The 16,094-nt window shown below is 38.8% G+C and overlaps 2 protein-coding genes across 2 annotated transcripts in view; one reads left to right on the forward strand and one right to left on the reverse strand.

The window, feature by feature from the left end:
• LOC101293693 (niemann-Pick C1 protein-like) overlaps positions 1-667 on the forward strand; it is a 15,523-nt gene extending 14,856 nt beyond the window's left edge. Inside the window, exon 39 of the mRNA XM_004301931.1 lies at positions 539-667. Coding sequence (XP_004301979.1) covers positions 539-667 — 129 coding nt within the window. The remainder of the gene's footprint in view (positions 1-538) is intronic.
• Positions 668-1,668: 1,001 nt separating this feature from the next.
• On the reverse strand, positions 1,669-6,252 carry LOC101293986 (protein NLP5-like). Its single transcript, XM_004301932.1, has 5 exons — positions 5,362-6,252; positions 4,384-4,431; positions 3,396-4,299; positions 2,270-2,959; positions 1,669-2,191 (listed from the first exon to the last, which is right to left on the reverse strand). The coding sequence occupies exons 1-5, from the start codon at positions 6,250-6,252 to the stop codon at positions 2,076-2,078; spliced, it is 2,649 nt and encodes an 882-aa protein (XP_004301980.1). The 3' UTR covers positions 1,669-2,075.
• Positions 6,253-16,094: the final 9,842 nt, after the last annotated feature.

The following is a 16,094-nucleotide window of genomic DNA, read 5'->3' on the forward strand; positions in this document are numbered from 1 at the left end:
AAAAAAAAAATTTATTAATAATTCACACACCTTATATATGTCGTGAGGTTTGAACCTATGACTTAAAAATTGTCAGTTAAAGTGTTAAACACCTTAACCAACCAAGCTCATAGACTAACTCAGAAGATCTGTCTAACCAAAATTACGAGAATTAGTTGTTGAAAACTCCATGATAATCATAAGTGATATTGCTCTGTTGTAGCTAGTAAGTCGTAAGGTGGCTACTGTGTGCCTATGTTGTATATGAATTTGTTATCGTTCTCACGACCGTAGTAAGAAAATATGAGAGACATACAATTGACGAAACAATAATGGTGGAAGATTTATTATCGACTGGGAGCCAGCTACAAGTCTACAACACAAAATCATGGACGTTTATTTTAAAACAGATTGAACACTCTAGCTGTAAGTATGACCTTCACTCCCATTTAGGGTTCCGATCGATTACTCATTCTTCCACGGTGAGTGTATGCAAAGGTCCTCACTCCGAATGAAACACGGGCCATCTGTATGCACCTTATAAAAGCACTCTCCGCAGGTATCCCTCGAACCATCAAAAACATTGAACCATTTGAGCGTATTCCCCCATCGAAAGTCGCAGAAGAACAATGTGCTGCTCCACCTCCAAGGCCAGAAGCCGATATTTGTCCTATACTTGAACTCATAGCTGCTACCATATGGAAGTTTATGTTCACCGAGGTCATCATTCTTCGATTTGCAGTGCACAGTGAGGTCCTCATGGCTCTCTAGAACGTTGGTTACTCTAACAGTTGTGGGTTTTGGCTTTCTGATAATACTAGCATGAGTGTGCTCTAAGGGGAATCACAGTTTTTGACAGAGGACTCATTTTGGAGATGGAACAAGAAATGATGATCAAGAAGGACACACAAAGCTATGTTTTATGGTGCAAATTATGAGTGCACATATGGTAATAAATCTCATGCAATGAGAAAACTCATTAATCGTTATCAAGAAAGGAAGATTCTAATACTGGGTTTTTACCATTCAAACTATTTCTTTTTAATATCTTTGACCAATATATATTTAATGTCTAAACATATAAAATGTTGGTAACAATTTTGAGTCTTTTCCCCTGGACTACCTCAATATATAACCATTTTTGGATGATTGTAAAGATTATGCTAATCTTTTTCTGTCAGTGTATCTACTGTAAAACAAAATAGTGTTGCTGATAGGTTTGGCACGCCTTGCCAGTTGGAATTCAATAAATGAGATTTGGTTCTCATTCAAGATGTTTTTTTACGAGGATCGTTGTAATTGCTTTTCTGTAGCAATGGTCGTAAGATGAATTGGTAACGTAGCAACATAGTGAGTGACCGTGATTAGAGGGGGTGAGCAATTGGGAGGCAACTATGAGATTGGGTGAAGAAAGCCATGTTAGAATTATCATTTGCTAAATGGATTACGCAACAAGTAAAAAGTTCAATTCAAAATAATATTGATCAATAAAGTCATGATATTTGCCAGGATATTTCCTAGTTGCAGGAGGAAACTGAGGAAAGGATGTCATAGCTACTCGGGTGCAGTGCATTGCTCGCAAAGAATTGAAATCGAAGATCGGGTGTCCCTGTCATATTTGTGCTCCGGCATGCCCAGATTCTATAGACATTTTGCTAGGTAAGGATCTACAATCTAGCTACAGTTATTCTCCAAAATCATGGCGTGTTTAGAGATAAAAGAGTAGAAAAGATCACAAAATCATATGATTTTTGAAATAATTTATCAGAACGGGGAGAAAGAAAGACATGGCCTATTTCAAAATTGAAACAAAAGGAACAATTGTTTTCATTCACTACAATGTACAGACAACTATTAACTAGCTAGCTAATAGAACTCACTATACCAAATAACTGCAGATTAAGATGGAGGTCCCAGATAACAACGCTGACTGTTTCCAACAGTTTCATTGAAAACATGAACTTTCATTCATTCCCCACTTTATGCAGCAAGGTTTGAACACCTGGACTAGATTCCAACCTGAAGGTGTCCTTCTATTATATTCTGCCACCCAATCCGTGTTGCAACTCATGAAGCTTTTTACAAGTTACAATCCGTCATGCAGGGCCACTGCTACCTGAGAACCTTTCTAACTGCCGACGAGAAAGCTGGAGGGAGAGCTTAATTGTACTGCATCGTGAAGAGCGACATACATCAAGGCACTCCTCCAAATCTGCATCACATGTTAACAAGACCCACTCTGAATCATCGTCCAAGTACTTGATATCAAATCTACACATGTCATTTATACCAAATCGCTTTGCTATTTCTTGCCCCAAATCTTCATACTTCCAGTTATTTTGAATGCGAAACCGAGTTTTCTCATCTCCATAAGTGACTTTTACTTTTCGAGCATCCCCTTCTTGAGCTATCTGGCCATCATATTTCAGTGAAGGTTGAAAAGACTGCAACTTTTGTTGCTCACTTAGATTTTTATGGCTCTGGGATCTTTGCATTAGCTCATCCACTCCATCTTGACGAAGCGCATCCAACTCTGCTTCACTTCTGACCCTCTTCAACATTCTGTTATCTCCAACAATTGGATCATCATTACCTGCGACGCTCCATGTGGGAAGATGCTGCTCTGTCTTGCTGGAACAGCACTGGCTTGAACTGGTACTCTGACTACATGAAGACGAGGGAGATTTTGATGCAGTAGCTTGGGGACTCAAAACACCACCATCAGGTGGCACGTCTGATGGCCTTGGCCGATCAATCAGCTTTGAAGTTGAAAACGGACTGGTCCCAGACAAATTTGGAGAGGCTAGCTCTGGATAGTTTGTATAGAAAGAATTGATTTGGAAAGCACTGGACGCACCTTGGACTGAATCAATTACACGTTGCAGTTTCTCTAAGGAGTGACCAACCTTCTTGATTTTCCGAGATGGCCAACGCTTAATTCCATGTTGTCGGCATATCCTTTTCAAGGTTGTGGAGCAAACTAAACATGATAATGTTGAACAGGGAAAATGTTACAAGCTAATTATGAAATAAAACCACAATAGAAAAACAAAATAAAATCATTGCAGTCTATGATTTTTGCATAGTTCAGTGTTATTAGCTGAAGAAACACTGAAAATAGTCAAATGGATTGTTTATTTTGGAGTATATATGTAGGGAATATATGTATTCCATATTTACTATATACAAAAACACAGGATAAAAAATTATATGTGTATAAATACAGCTCCATTCCTATGAGTCTCAATTCATGGTTGACATTAGGTGTGAAATAAACAAAGTGAAGAAATTACCCACCGCCAGGTAAAATAATCGTTTGAAAGTGCCCCTAAAATACCACAAAAAAAAAAAAAAAAAAAAAAAAATACACACAAAAGCTAAAGCATGAAATAAGTTTTGCAAAACAAAATGCATACCTCCAAGACTTTTTGCCGCATCTTTCAGGCTACCAGAAAAATATTTTCGAAGAACTTCCAAGGTGATAGCTTTCTCCGCTTTGGTACGTCTTTTCTCTCCTGTCTTACTTGCACCAACACTTGAGAAGCTACCCTCAACAATTGTAGAAAACTCTCCAACACAGTCAACACCTTTTACGTTCAAGTCTTGTGGCATCAACTTTGAGGATTTCGCACTTGGCATCTTCCTTGCCTTTTCCTTTGGGAATATGGAGACATCATTATCAGTCTGTTGCACCTCTGCAAAAGAGGCAATGCCACTAGGCCTGGGATCTGAAGGAACGATCACTTCACTGACTGGCAAATCTATTTCTTCCTCTAGTTCTTTGTCTGTGACAACCCGTAAGCTCCGGCAGATATTTTGTATGATTAAAGACAGAGAAGTTAGCATCTTCTTGTGTTCTTCAGGATCCCTGCAATCCACTGGCAAGAAGAACTCCAGGACAAAATCAGTTGAACCAGTGTCGATGCTCCGTAGACGTATTGCAACAGCTGCATGCAATCCAAACATCCTAGCATGGTGGGATAAAGGATACTCTGTTTTGGCTAAGGAAGTTATATCATTTGAGAAGCATGGTTGATTAGTCATAAAAGCTCTCCCAACAATGCCTTGGCCTTTTAACAAGTGATGCTCAGAGCAAGCTTCATGAAAACCCCGGATATGAGGATCAGTCACATGGCAAGCTTGATCCACAGTTGAAACACAATGAACGTAGTTGTCATCAGAATGTCGGCATCCATCTTTGGCTTGTTGGATGCATGACACCCAAGTTTGTGCCAAGGGCAAGTTGTGTGTTTCACATGCAGATCTCAAGACCTCTCGGATCTCAGGTAATACAGCTTGGTAAGGCTTGCCATTTACCTGCTAAGATGACCCACCAAAAAATCGTATAAGGAATATCAGAATATTTAATAATCCAATTTTCTTTCATGGAAACTATCCAGTTACCTTAATATTATGAGTATTCAAATTTTCTGAACTCCGAAGATCAACAGCCTGCAAATTAAAAAGCTTATCCAAGTTAAAAAACAAGATTCACTCGAACAACTCATCTGTACAAGGCAAAGAAAGAAGACTCGTGCTTATGTAAGGAGAGAGCATGGATCAATGAACTTTGTATCCCAAAGCTACAATGACTTGTAACTTAGACTATTTAGACTATAATTACTTGTATCTCCAAAAGCTAAAAGCACCAGACGATAAACCCAAATAACAATAATAAAAATCTTTTAGAAATAAAATAAAAAATAAAAAAGAAGCACAGACAGTGATTAAACACTGAAAATATTTCTCTTTTCTCCATCAATGCAGTGGTTGGAGGAGGACAGGGAAAGAAACACAGACCAGTATACTGGACCATAGTTTCATGTATAAAGCAGTACTAAAGGGATGTTTATTTACATAAGAACTCTATTTCGTTTCCCTCACTTTAGTAACTCAACTGAAAGTAAGCATGGGGTGAAAAAGAAAGTTAATTTCTTCTCATAAATCGCTCCTTTAGTTGGACCTTATATGCACATTGTCAGAAGTTCCTACGCTTAGGCATCAGATGAACTATCCAATTCATGGGGGACTGAATATCTGTTTATTAGAGCATGGCTGGGATTGCCTTCCTACTGTTTAAGTTTGAATGCATCAGCTAATCTCTCCAATTTAGGATACAATTAAAAGAATAGCAAAAGAGATAACCACAAACACCAATATTTTACCATGTAAATATTGTACAGCCATCAACTTTGCATATATAGAAAAACTCTCGGTCACCACATATATGAACTAAAAATATTAATTATCAGTAATGACATATCTGAGACTGATGGAACTTTGATCGATGCCAACTCTTGCAGTGTTTTATACAGCAATCACTAACTGAAATAGAAAGGAATTCAAAAGAACAATATGTTGATTCAAGAAGAGGGTACAAACCTCAAGGGCCTTGCAAACACTTTCAAGCTCAGGTTGATACTGCACCTTCTGGGTGGTTGTGACAACCTCAATTACACCCAAGCAAGTCCTACTACCTTGTTCAAAGATTGGAAGGGCAAGAGTTCCACGTACATCATACCGTTGAGCATCATCAACCCGTGGGTACTCGTCATTCCTGAAAAATCGAACATCAGGAGTCCACTCAGGTACCTTTGCCGAGAAAACCCGACCAGGCAAGCCCTTAACTAACTCCTTAGAATCTTCTCCAGTTGAGAACTGATAATTCACAGATATGTCGTGATACTTGGCGAGCCTTGGACAGCTAGAATCAAGTGACGAAAGTAGATCATTAGTTGTTAAAACACGTCTACCCCCTCTATTCACTGGCAGCCATACCTGTACAAGAACATTTTTGTCTCTCATGACATCTTTCATGTACACAAGTGCCCTCTTTAATCTCTCCATCACAGATGGTGCAGAAATTCGATTCTCTATGGGACCGATCCAGATTCCTCTACTAAATTCATGACCTTGAATTATAGGATTTTCTGATTGACCAGAGAACCCCACAACGTCTGTCATATTCTGGTTAGGAGACTGCATACTGGCTGGAGCTTCTTCCTGGAGTTCATTGAACAGTGGTGTTTGTGCTTGATTACTGATCTGAAATGGGTTCATGCCGAAATTTCCATTGGTCCCTGATGTAGGCCAGAAAAATGAGGAGTCCATGATAGCGCCAGAACTGAGGGGACTCTGATTAGGAAATCCAGGTCCCTCTGTTGTTTCCAACCAGCATCCATCTAAGAACAATTCATCCATGAAGTCTAAATCCATTGTGGAATCAGCTGGAGCTCCCATCATGGTAGCTGGTGATAAAACACCATCTTCCATGATCACCCTTTTGCTGTTTCTTAGAACCAAGAATGAATGAACTCTTAAAGTTTCAAACTGATTGATAAAGAAGATATCACAAGAGCAATTCAACTTCCAGAGTTCTGCCTTCAAATCCCAGTCTGTCCAGGTTCCATAAAATCATAAACAACAATCAAGAACTGTTCTCCCAGAGAATAAATAAAAGAAAACTCAACCAATGATAGCTAACAACAGAATCAACACCAATATTGTTGATCTTACTATATCAAGATTAGATTCTCTTTTCAAATTAACAAATCTCATACTTGTCAAACTAGCCAAAGACCCCAAAAACTAATCCAATAACCAACAGCTATTGCTAGTATTGTAATAAGAATACAAAGATGCAAATATTCATCGCACGAATGAAAGAGTAAAGAAAGAAACAAAATCAAAACTCCCACTTCACCAAAGATTCTGTTGAATTCAACTGGTCAAATCTTGTTTCACTTACAAGATTCAAACTTCAGCCAAAGAAAAGTAAGCAAAACAGAAACATTTTCACCAAGGAAAGAAGACAAGAATGATAGAAACCAAGAGGTCCAGGTTCAAACCCAGTAGTTTCCAAATGAAAGCAGAAGTAAATAACAAGAAAAGGAATAAGCATAACTTACTGGTTCAAGATTCCTCAAGATACCCAAGTGGGTATTTGTTTTTCTCGTAGTTTGTACACACTCTTTCCTGAAATACCCATGTCTGCAACACAAGGAACAAGAGCAGCAACACATACACACAAAGACAGAAGAGACACAACTCAATCTCTGAAACAAAGGAGAACAAATCCCCTCCACAATTCCAAAGGCTTTCAATCTGGGCCGACTATAATGAATCTTTGGGTGGTTATGTGGAGAAAGATTCTAACTTTGCAACACGTGGGGCCCAGTCATACGTAGGCAAAACAACCCATCATGGACATTGTACTTCACGGCTGTAAAGTCAACTGAACAAACATCATATGAAGCGAGCAAAGCTGATTAGAGAGAGTAGAAGTAGAGGAAGAAGAAGTAGAGAGAGAGAGAGAGAGAGAGAGAGAGAGAGAGAGAGAGAGAGAGAGAGAGAGAGANAGNNNGAGAGAGAGAGAGGTGAAAGAGATTGAGAGAGAATCAGAAAGGTGGATTCTTGTAGGGTGATGACGCAATGACTTGAAGAAGTGGGAATCGGTGGGGAATCATGATTTGTTCAACGGCGAGTTAAAAATGGAAGGGAGAGCGTGGCTTGGCACTCACTATCTCACTAATTTAGAAATATTGGTAGACTAGAAACTAGCTAGCTAGAGAGATGCTCTCTACCACAGCTCCCCATCTCCCTCCCTCTCTCTCTCTGACGCTTCTTTATTTGGTTCTATTCGCATTTCCCCATTTTTATATTTTCAAATGGGAAGAAGCTCAAAATAGTAAATTGAGTGTCACCTGCAGCTATTATTCTTCCCAGTTAAACAAGACACCGATGGCCTGGTGCGGAGTTCTCGCCAGTCACCCCGCTTCCCCAAACAGAAAACTATTCAGCTTTCGTTTTTTGTATTGATTTTTGGATAGATTTCAAGTATGGTGTCGACTTGCAAGACGGTAATGTATGGAACGATGGATACATCCAAGTAGACACATATATGTAACAGAGGTAAGAGCATCTCTAATAATTTTAGCTATTTTTGTGTTAAATTTTAGTTCAATTAACTAAAATGTCATTTTAGCTAGTTACTTTAAAAAATACGGCTGGATCAATGCTCTTTATTTTAGCTAGTATTACATCAACATTATTCTTCAAATAAAGATTAAATAGTTTAAATATAGCTATATATCACGTAAAATATCTTACAATGAATGTATTAAATTATAGCTAGCCTCATCTGAGTCATCTCGCTCTTTATATTTAGCTAGCGAAATAGCTAAAAGTCATAATAACTAAATTTTGACTAGTTTGCTGGAGCTCCGAAAATATACAAAAAAAAAAAAAACTAAACACGCTCTCTAAAATAGCTAAAAGCTAAAATAAAGAGGTTGCTATAGTTGCTCTAAACTCGTTGCGTACGAAGGTAAATTGCTTGGGTTAAAATGGAACTAGTTTATATCAATATATAACAAGTCTACTTGATTTATATTTATATTAACGTGTTGTAAACGAAGACCTTAATAAAAAGCTAGTATGTATATATCATGTATGTGTACATGTTTTCATCACCATCTTTGGCTCTATATTGCTTGGCTTGAGATCGAACTAGTTCATAGGTGTATCGAACAAGTCTAGTTGATATATCGTTATATTAATGTATTGTAAACGAATACCTTAGTAATAAGCTAGTATGTATATACAACACGATTAGCACTCTCTATGCCGGTTTTATACCAGTTCAAAATCTTGCGAAAAATAACACTTTGAATAACATGTAATAATTATATGGTTATAGTAGACGTTGAGAAAATATATGTAGGGTGAGAAGAAAATATAGGGTGAACAAAGTAGAATTGTGAAAATTGTATTTTAGGTTTTGTAAATATGTGAATAAAGTAGACTTACAATTAAAAATATATAAATAAGGTATGAAGAGAATCTGGGGTGAGTAAAGTGGTTTGTAAGGTGGCAATAGACGCACTTTTTTTTCTCAAAAAGAAAAAATTAGTTAATTAGTAGATATTAAATCTCACAATATTGTCCAAGTGTTTCACAGTTCACCAAATGAGATTTTTTTTTTTTGGGTGATCAAACTGACACCTAATGAGTTTAAGTGAGGCAAGAATGCATACATGTACTAATTTGAGGAGAAATGTTGGAACAAGGCCCTGCATCATATTTACTATTTAGCAATTAAAATATACTTTCATTCATATTGTATATAATTGCTTGATAATCGTGCAATTAAAATTAAAATTAAAATATTTATATATAATCAACTGATAAAGATTCCAGGAGAATCTTTCTTTGTAATAAAAGAAAATAGATCATCTGGAACTAACTCATATTTTGGCTACCTTTACCTAGTTTCTGATCCAACTGTTTAACCTTAGATCAACAAAAAATTGAATCAATATCCTCTTTCAAGATGAAAAATCTGATTCAAATGTCCAATTAGTCAAGTTCTTAAACGCACATTAAACTAAATGCTTGTGTAGCAAGAAAAGATTGTTGATGTTCATGTTACGAAATCATTTCAGTTTAATTTTCTCAGCAAGTTGCTATCAAAGCATGGAGCCGAAATTAACATGCTATACGACTCTTATACTCTTATACGTATAAATTTGCTGTTGTTTTTTATAAGATAATAAACATCATCTTGAAAAAATAGATATTTATATAGATTCATGGCAACTGTGCAACACTGACATCAGAGATGTGTAAGTTGGGGTAAAAAAATGGAAAAAAAGAATTGGGAGTGTAGCCTTCAAGAGGACCACAGCACGTAAGTGGAACTTGATTGAAGAACTAGATTGCAGAAAATAAATTAAAGAAGCAAAATTGATAAATGTCCTCTTATTATGTTATGATCTGTCGGGTGGTAAAGGTACAAATACAATGGGCTCTCCTTTTAATACAAGAAAGTGAGAAACTATAAAATACAACAACTACACTCTGCGTTTCTTTCCTAATTATATGTACAGATCAAACTCTTGTCAGTCTGTGAACTGGTAATTAAAATGGGAGGAACTAAAAATAGTAAAATGAAGGACACCTGCAGCGATTATTCTTCGAGCGGAGATTCGAGTGAAACAAGAGACTGGTGGCCTGGTTTTTTCGCTCCGATTCCCAAAACTGGCAAGGGTTTTTTTTTATGAGAAAAAAAATATAGGTGGGCAAGTTGATAAGTCCCTAAGCGTGAAAACTCAACATTCATGTTTGAATCATGACAACGTTAATTAAAGTTAAATCGTAATTTAGTTCTCGTGGCCAGAGAAAAGTTAGCCTAGCCTTCTGATAAGATTTCCCAGCACATATTAATCTCTCAACCTAAAAAACATTTGAGGAAACTGTGTGAACCAAATAAGCTTACTATACCCCAATGTGTCATGCTCTCCTCGGCAACACACCTCCTCCAAGCAACATGACAAGCATGTTGTTGTGTGCGTGGATCGTGGTGGCAGCTTACTGGGGGCCCCACACTAGACCCCAATGTACCTCCTCCAAGAAGCACGACGTGGATGTTGGCTGCGTAGATCGTGGTGGCAACAAGAGGTTTAGATGAAGGCTCAGTGTTTAGGGCCACTTTTATGAGGCAGGGTCTCTGTTGGTTTCTCTAATTTCTCTGTTATGGGTTGGATCGACAATGTTGTCGACTTGGATTGCAGTGGCGAGTGTTGGATCTTTTTGAGGCAAAGGAGGATTAGGCGTTCACTTCTTGTCAGAGACATTGAGGATCTGTCCTTGGACTGTTGTGGCGAGCGGATAAGATCGGTATTGCTTTGCGCCGATGATCATGGTGTGAGATGGTGACGGGCTTGAGGGTTTTGACTCAGTCTGGTTTGGAGGACTTTAAAGGTAGCTAGATGTTTATGGGCGGAGGCATGCGTTGTTCCAAGTTGGTGAATCGCGTCTAAGAAGAAGAAGCCTCCCGGGTTGGTTAAGGAGTTCCTTAGTTGTTGACCCAAGCTGTCACATCCCGACCCTTAAATTTTTACCTTATTTACTAGCTTGATTATAATAAGAATTGTATCGTCTCCGTCATTGAGGTAATAGTTTAATCGGTCCCTAGAGGTGTTTTGAGGGACGATTAATTTCGGGGAATTATTCGTGGGAGAAAATATGACAACGGTAAAAATGGTAAATTTTAGCTAGTAAAAGGTAATTTTTATTCGGGTATTATTTTTCGGGGTGTTTTATTTTGGATTTGGGGGGTATAAGAAGGTTGGACCGGGCCAAGGGGTGGTCAAAGCCCAGCCCTTTTTCTCTCTCTCTCTCCCTCCTGGTTTTCCCGCACCCGAGCCCTCTCTCCCGGCCGGTTTTCTTCTTGGTTGTCCTCCGCCGTCCGGCCACCAACCGCCGCCGCACCGGTCCCGTTCGGTTAGCCTCCAACCCATCTTCCATTCTAGGCCGGTAGCAGCTCCCCTAGCGCCGCCTTGAGAGAGCAACGACGCCCGGAGCCGCTAGCTGCCGTGGTGGTTCTCTCGCCGGAGCTCCCTCCTCCGGCCACCAAAACCGGCGATCCTTGGCTCGTTTTGTAGCCCTCCTCCCGTGCAGCAACCCCTCCAAACAGCTCACCCTCTCTTGAGCTAGGTAAGGAGAAATGTGAAGTTGAAATTCTAGAGCGTTTTTGATGTTTCTGTTCGATTGGTATAGCTAGGCTTGGATTTTGGGTTTGTGCTAGTTAGGAAAGTTGTAGAGCATGATGAGAGGAAGATGCTGTCAAAATTTCATAGGTTTTGGAGGTCGCCGGAATCGGCCTCCGGCCGCCGGCGCCGGAGCTGTTTGGGAGATTTTAATGTTTTTAATTGTGGAATATTAAGGGGAGTTTATTGAAGTGAGTTATGGAATTTTTGGATGAGTTTTGGATAGGTTTATGAATTTCCGAAGTGTGGTATTTTTGGCGGTTAATTAATGTAGAATCCGGCCGTAGGATTTAAGTCGTATTTTTGGGGAGGTTGTATTTACGGCTGCCGAGTATGATATTTAAGTTCGGATCGTTTCGATTTAAGATTATCGAAGTTAGGCAATGATGAGCATATTTATGGCTCTCGGGTAATTTTGTCTATTTTGATTAAATATTGGATTGTTAGTTGGGAAATTAATATTATATTTGAAACAAGACGTGAGGAGGCTCGAGCATACGAGGCCCTAGATCGACATCAGGCTTAGGCCAAATTTGTGAGTGGACTTTTGTTTTAAATAAAATGCATGCTAGAGTTCATGGTTGAACAATAATTGTTGCGGAATATTTTGACGTCATTTTAAATTGACGAATTTTATTTCTCTTGGAGAGTTACCGAAAATAGGATTTTCGGTGGATATAAATATGTATTTATGAGAGAGTATGTATATAAATGCTAGCTAGCCATATGTGTCTGTCCACCTTAATGGCGTAGCATATAGCCGCATTATGGTGTGACGTGAGCGTAGTAGCCCTATATGAGTGTTTAATTCACATAGGGGGTATGAACACATATTTATACACCCGTCTGTCCACCTTAATGGCGTAGTGTACTAGTGTAGCACCGCATTAAGGCGTGACATGAGCGTTGGACGCGAGAGTAGTAGCCCTATATAGACCCATGAATTTATATAGGGAGTATGGACGTGTGTAAATACATACATATATTATAGAGTCTGAGAAGCTCGATATTTTATGAGATAAAAGTTTTATCGCTTGCAGCATGCATTCGATTTTTTCCTTATAAATGGATTTGGGGAAACATAAATATTTTTCTTATTAATTTATTTTTGTCTACTCACTCTAACGTTATTAAATGTTTTTCCCCTGGGCCATTCGTTTTAAATTGCCCAGTATGCAGAGTTCGGGTTGGATCTAGTAGAAGGCGAGGCATAGTCACCCGCATTTCCGCCAGTTTTTATCAGTAGGTTACATGTTTAACCTATTAGTGTTTTCTTGCTTCCGCTAGTGTCTAGTAGCTCTGAATACTTTGGGATTATTGTATATTATTTCGGTGGTGTGCTCGGTCGTTTGATATTATGTTTAGAATTTTTGAAGGATAATTATGTGATATTTGGACGTGTTGTATTAAGAGTGTAAATTTGAAATTTTCGAGTTAGGGTTGTCCATTTTCAAGAGAGGTTTTTATCAATCTTTTCGGTAAATTTTCCTTGGAGGTGGTCCCCGCACGACTTACTCCGGGTTTCAGGGTGAAATTCGAGGAGGGTCGTGTCAGTTGGTATCAGAGCTATAGGTTTCCTTTTCCTGCTTCCTTGTCACTATCATATTTGCCTAAGTAGTACGTAGTGTCTATAGAGTGATGATCCGACCGCGGCGGATTCATTGGCATTTTATGCTTTTGATGCTATGTGTTATTGGGTATGTGTGATAGTTGTGTTAGTCTTGTTTATGGACTACTAAATATCTTCTTCCTCAGGTACTATGCCTCCTAGGCGCCCACGGCAACCCCGTGTGGCTACTTCGACCAATGCCGATGAGGGTAATGAGGTTAGGGGACTGGTTGATGGTATTGGAAATATGCTGAGGGATGTTATAGATCGAGCTCCACACCCTCATATAGTGAAGAGGAGAGAAGTTTATGAGGCTGGAGCAATAGAGTTCAAGGGTGCCAAGGGACCCCTTGATGCTTATACTTCGGCAGACAAAATGAAAAAGGCTTTTGCGAGCACAGATTTGCCAGAAGAAAGGAAGGTGAAGATGGCAGTGACTTTCCTGGATGATTCAGCACATCACTGGTGGTCGCTCGCTAGCAGGAATGTTGAGGATGCTCTGAATATGTCGTGGGAGCAGTTTAAGACGCTTTTCTTGGGGCAGTATTTCAGTCATGCCCACCGCAGCAGAATTCAGTCGGATTTCCTGAATATGAAGAAGATGGATGATGAGGGTGAAATTCAATGTGGGTCGTGTCACAAGCAGCGACGTAGCTAGGGTCGGACTCCTAAAAGTCTAGGGTTTGGCGGAGATGGCGGAGACACGGTGGAGGCTGTCGTAGGTGTGAGATTCGAGGCTGATTTTCGAGAAGGTGATTCATATTGGTTTGGTGATGAAGATGGGTGCAGTAAGTTGGGCTTCTTTGGTCCAATCGTTTTCTTTTTCATTAAATTTATTTGAATTGGACTTTTAATTTGGAAAATATGTTGCTCCTTCTCGAGCCTTTTTCTGTCGTGTGGATGTCATTGTGGTTGTGTGGATTTTCAAAACATACACCATTGATATGGTGGGTTCATCTTCAAGATAGGAGTGGGTTAGAGAAGTTTTATTATTTGTATGTACGACGTGTAAATAGATTGTGTAATTAATCTTAATCATTCATATATTGAGACCCCCTACATGTCAAATAAAATCATAGATCTTAGTCATACACATAGTGTAATGTATTTACACGCTGTGCGTAGAAAAGTAAGAAGCTCATTTCGAGTTTAGTTTTTTAGTTATTTAATAATACGATTATATTCGGAAATTGTTGGTTTATCTGCTTTTACAACTCTTGTATTAAAGGGCACTCATTTCCTAACTTAATGCAATGATGTCGTTTTAATATGGTCAAAGCTTGACTCTTTCCCTCAGGCAAAAAAAAAATTTTGGACGTAAAAATGGATAATTTCATTGATTATCCTCAGTCAGAATGGTTATACATGTCTCAATAAGTGGTGACAGCCCAATGACTTCCGGCTCACACCACAACAAATAGGGGCAACACCCACATTTGTCTTGCCACAAACTTGACCAAATGTGGCAACTGCGGCAGTTGTATCCATCTCTCCCACATACCATCACTTGAGTGTGGGAATGTCATTTTTTATAGGTTATTAAAACGTCAATCCTCGAAATGACCACACGGGAGGGGCTAGCTGCCTAGCTTTAATCAAAATTATATATTTTCTTCTTTTATTACTAGTGGGTGTTTTTTCTTTTCTTTTTGAAAAGAACTAGTGAGTGTTTATTTTATGTTAGTTTTGATGGAAAGTGGAGTTTAATATTCCATGTTAAATTCCTTTTCTCAGATCTATAGTTTGTGAGCCCGTCTCTCTTCTCTGTTATCTCATGTTCTTCCTTTTCGTCCGTCTTCTTTCTTCTCTCATCTATATTTGAAGGAAAAAAAAAAAAAAAAATCTGGCTTTAAACAGAAATTCCTCCTTGATCTCACAGAAATCACTTATCCTCATCTAATTAATTATCTTCGTAGGTGATCCAGGGATTCGAGGGAAATCATAGCCATCTGCCGTTTCTTGCTCCGGCGACATGGTGATGGCCATCGTGAAGCAGCAAAAGCCGGATCTGAGAAAAAGGTGCTGCCCACCCTTTTTACAATATTGACCGACTGCAGAGGTATATGAGTTTTTCAATTATAGATTAACTGCTGAAAATTTGATGGGTTCATCTTTTCCCTTGTTTTGTTTGTTGTCATGCAGTGGGTGAATTCAACCTGAGGTTAGTCGTATGATATCCGATTAAAGATGTCTAGTACAGATCGATCTTTTTCTTTGCTAGCTATGTCTATTTCAGTCTGCTTCGATGCAGATACAATTGATTTTGAAAGATGTGATATAATCTTGTTCTCTAACCATCTGCTCTCTGTTTTTAAGTATGCAAGGATCACCATCATGATGCACGCCAAGTTTAACTGGAAGAACCTCAACCAGATCGACCCTATCAGGGTCTGATTTTAGTGTTTCAAACGATGTATGGGTCTCTGCATTTCATCTCTAATTGAACCTATCCCAAAATCCATCCCTGAATTGGAGGCTGAAACCATGACTGATCATCGCTGAACCCATCCATCCCAAGACATATATATGAAATCAAATGAATGATCTGGAATTCTGGATATGAGTCATCATTCATCCCCAGAAACTCGATATTAGACCAAAAACATTTATATAAAAAATAAAAAATAAAGAACCGATTATACTATGATTGAACGAAAGCTGGGCCTGCGTTCGAAGGAGAAAAGTTTTTCCTCCGTGTCTTTCTCAATCATGTAAGAGGACCAAAATCAGAGGACCAAAATCATTTCGTGATTTGCTTACTGTGAATAGAGTTTTGCAACAAACATGAAGCAGCTGAAAAAAGAGGTTTGTTGGAAAATGACAACAGCATCCGACAATGTTTGTTTGAAGCATCTGCAATTCGATTGCCATCAGCTTTGAGGAGATTATTTGTCACAATTTTGGTGTATAGTCAACCAACTGGTGTCCGTAGATTGTGGGACGAATTCCATCCTTTC

The sequence above is a fragment of the Fragaria vesca genome, linkage group LG5 (genome assembly GCF_000184155.1).
Source record: "Fragaria vesca subsp. vesca linkage group LG5, FraVesHawaii_1.0, whole genome shotgun sequence".
Classification (NCBI taxonomy): domain Eukaryota; kingdom Viridiplantae; phylum Streptophyta; class Magnoliopsida; order Rosales; family Rosaceae; genus Fragaria; species Fragaria vesca.

Bases quoted from the DNA above. Each gene is read 5' to 3' on its own strand.
- LOC101293986 (XM_004301932.1), bottom strand. From the start codon at position 6,252: ATGGAAGATGGTGTTTTATCACCAGCTACCATGATGGGAGCTCCAGCT. The intron at 4,432-5,361 runs GTTTGTACCCTC...TTTAATTTGCAG, and splicing joins GTGTTTGCAAGGCCCTTGAG to GCTGTTGATCTTCGGAGTTC. The intron at 4,300-4,383 runs GTAACTGGATAG...GGGTCATCTTAG, and splicing joins TGAATACTCATAATATTAAG to CAGGTAAATGGCAAGCCTTA.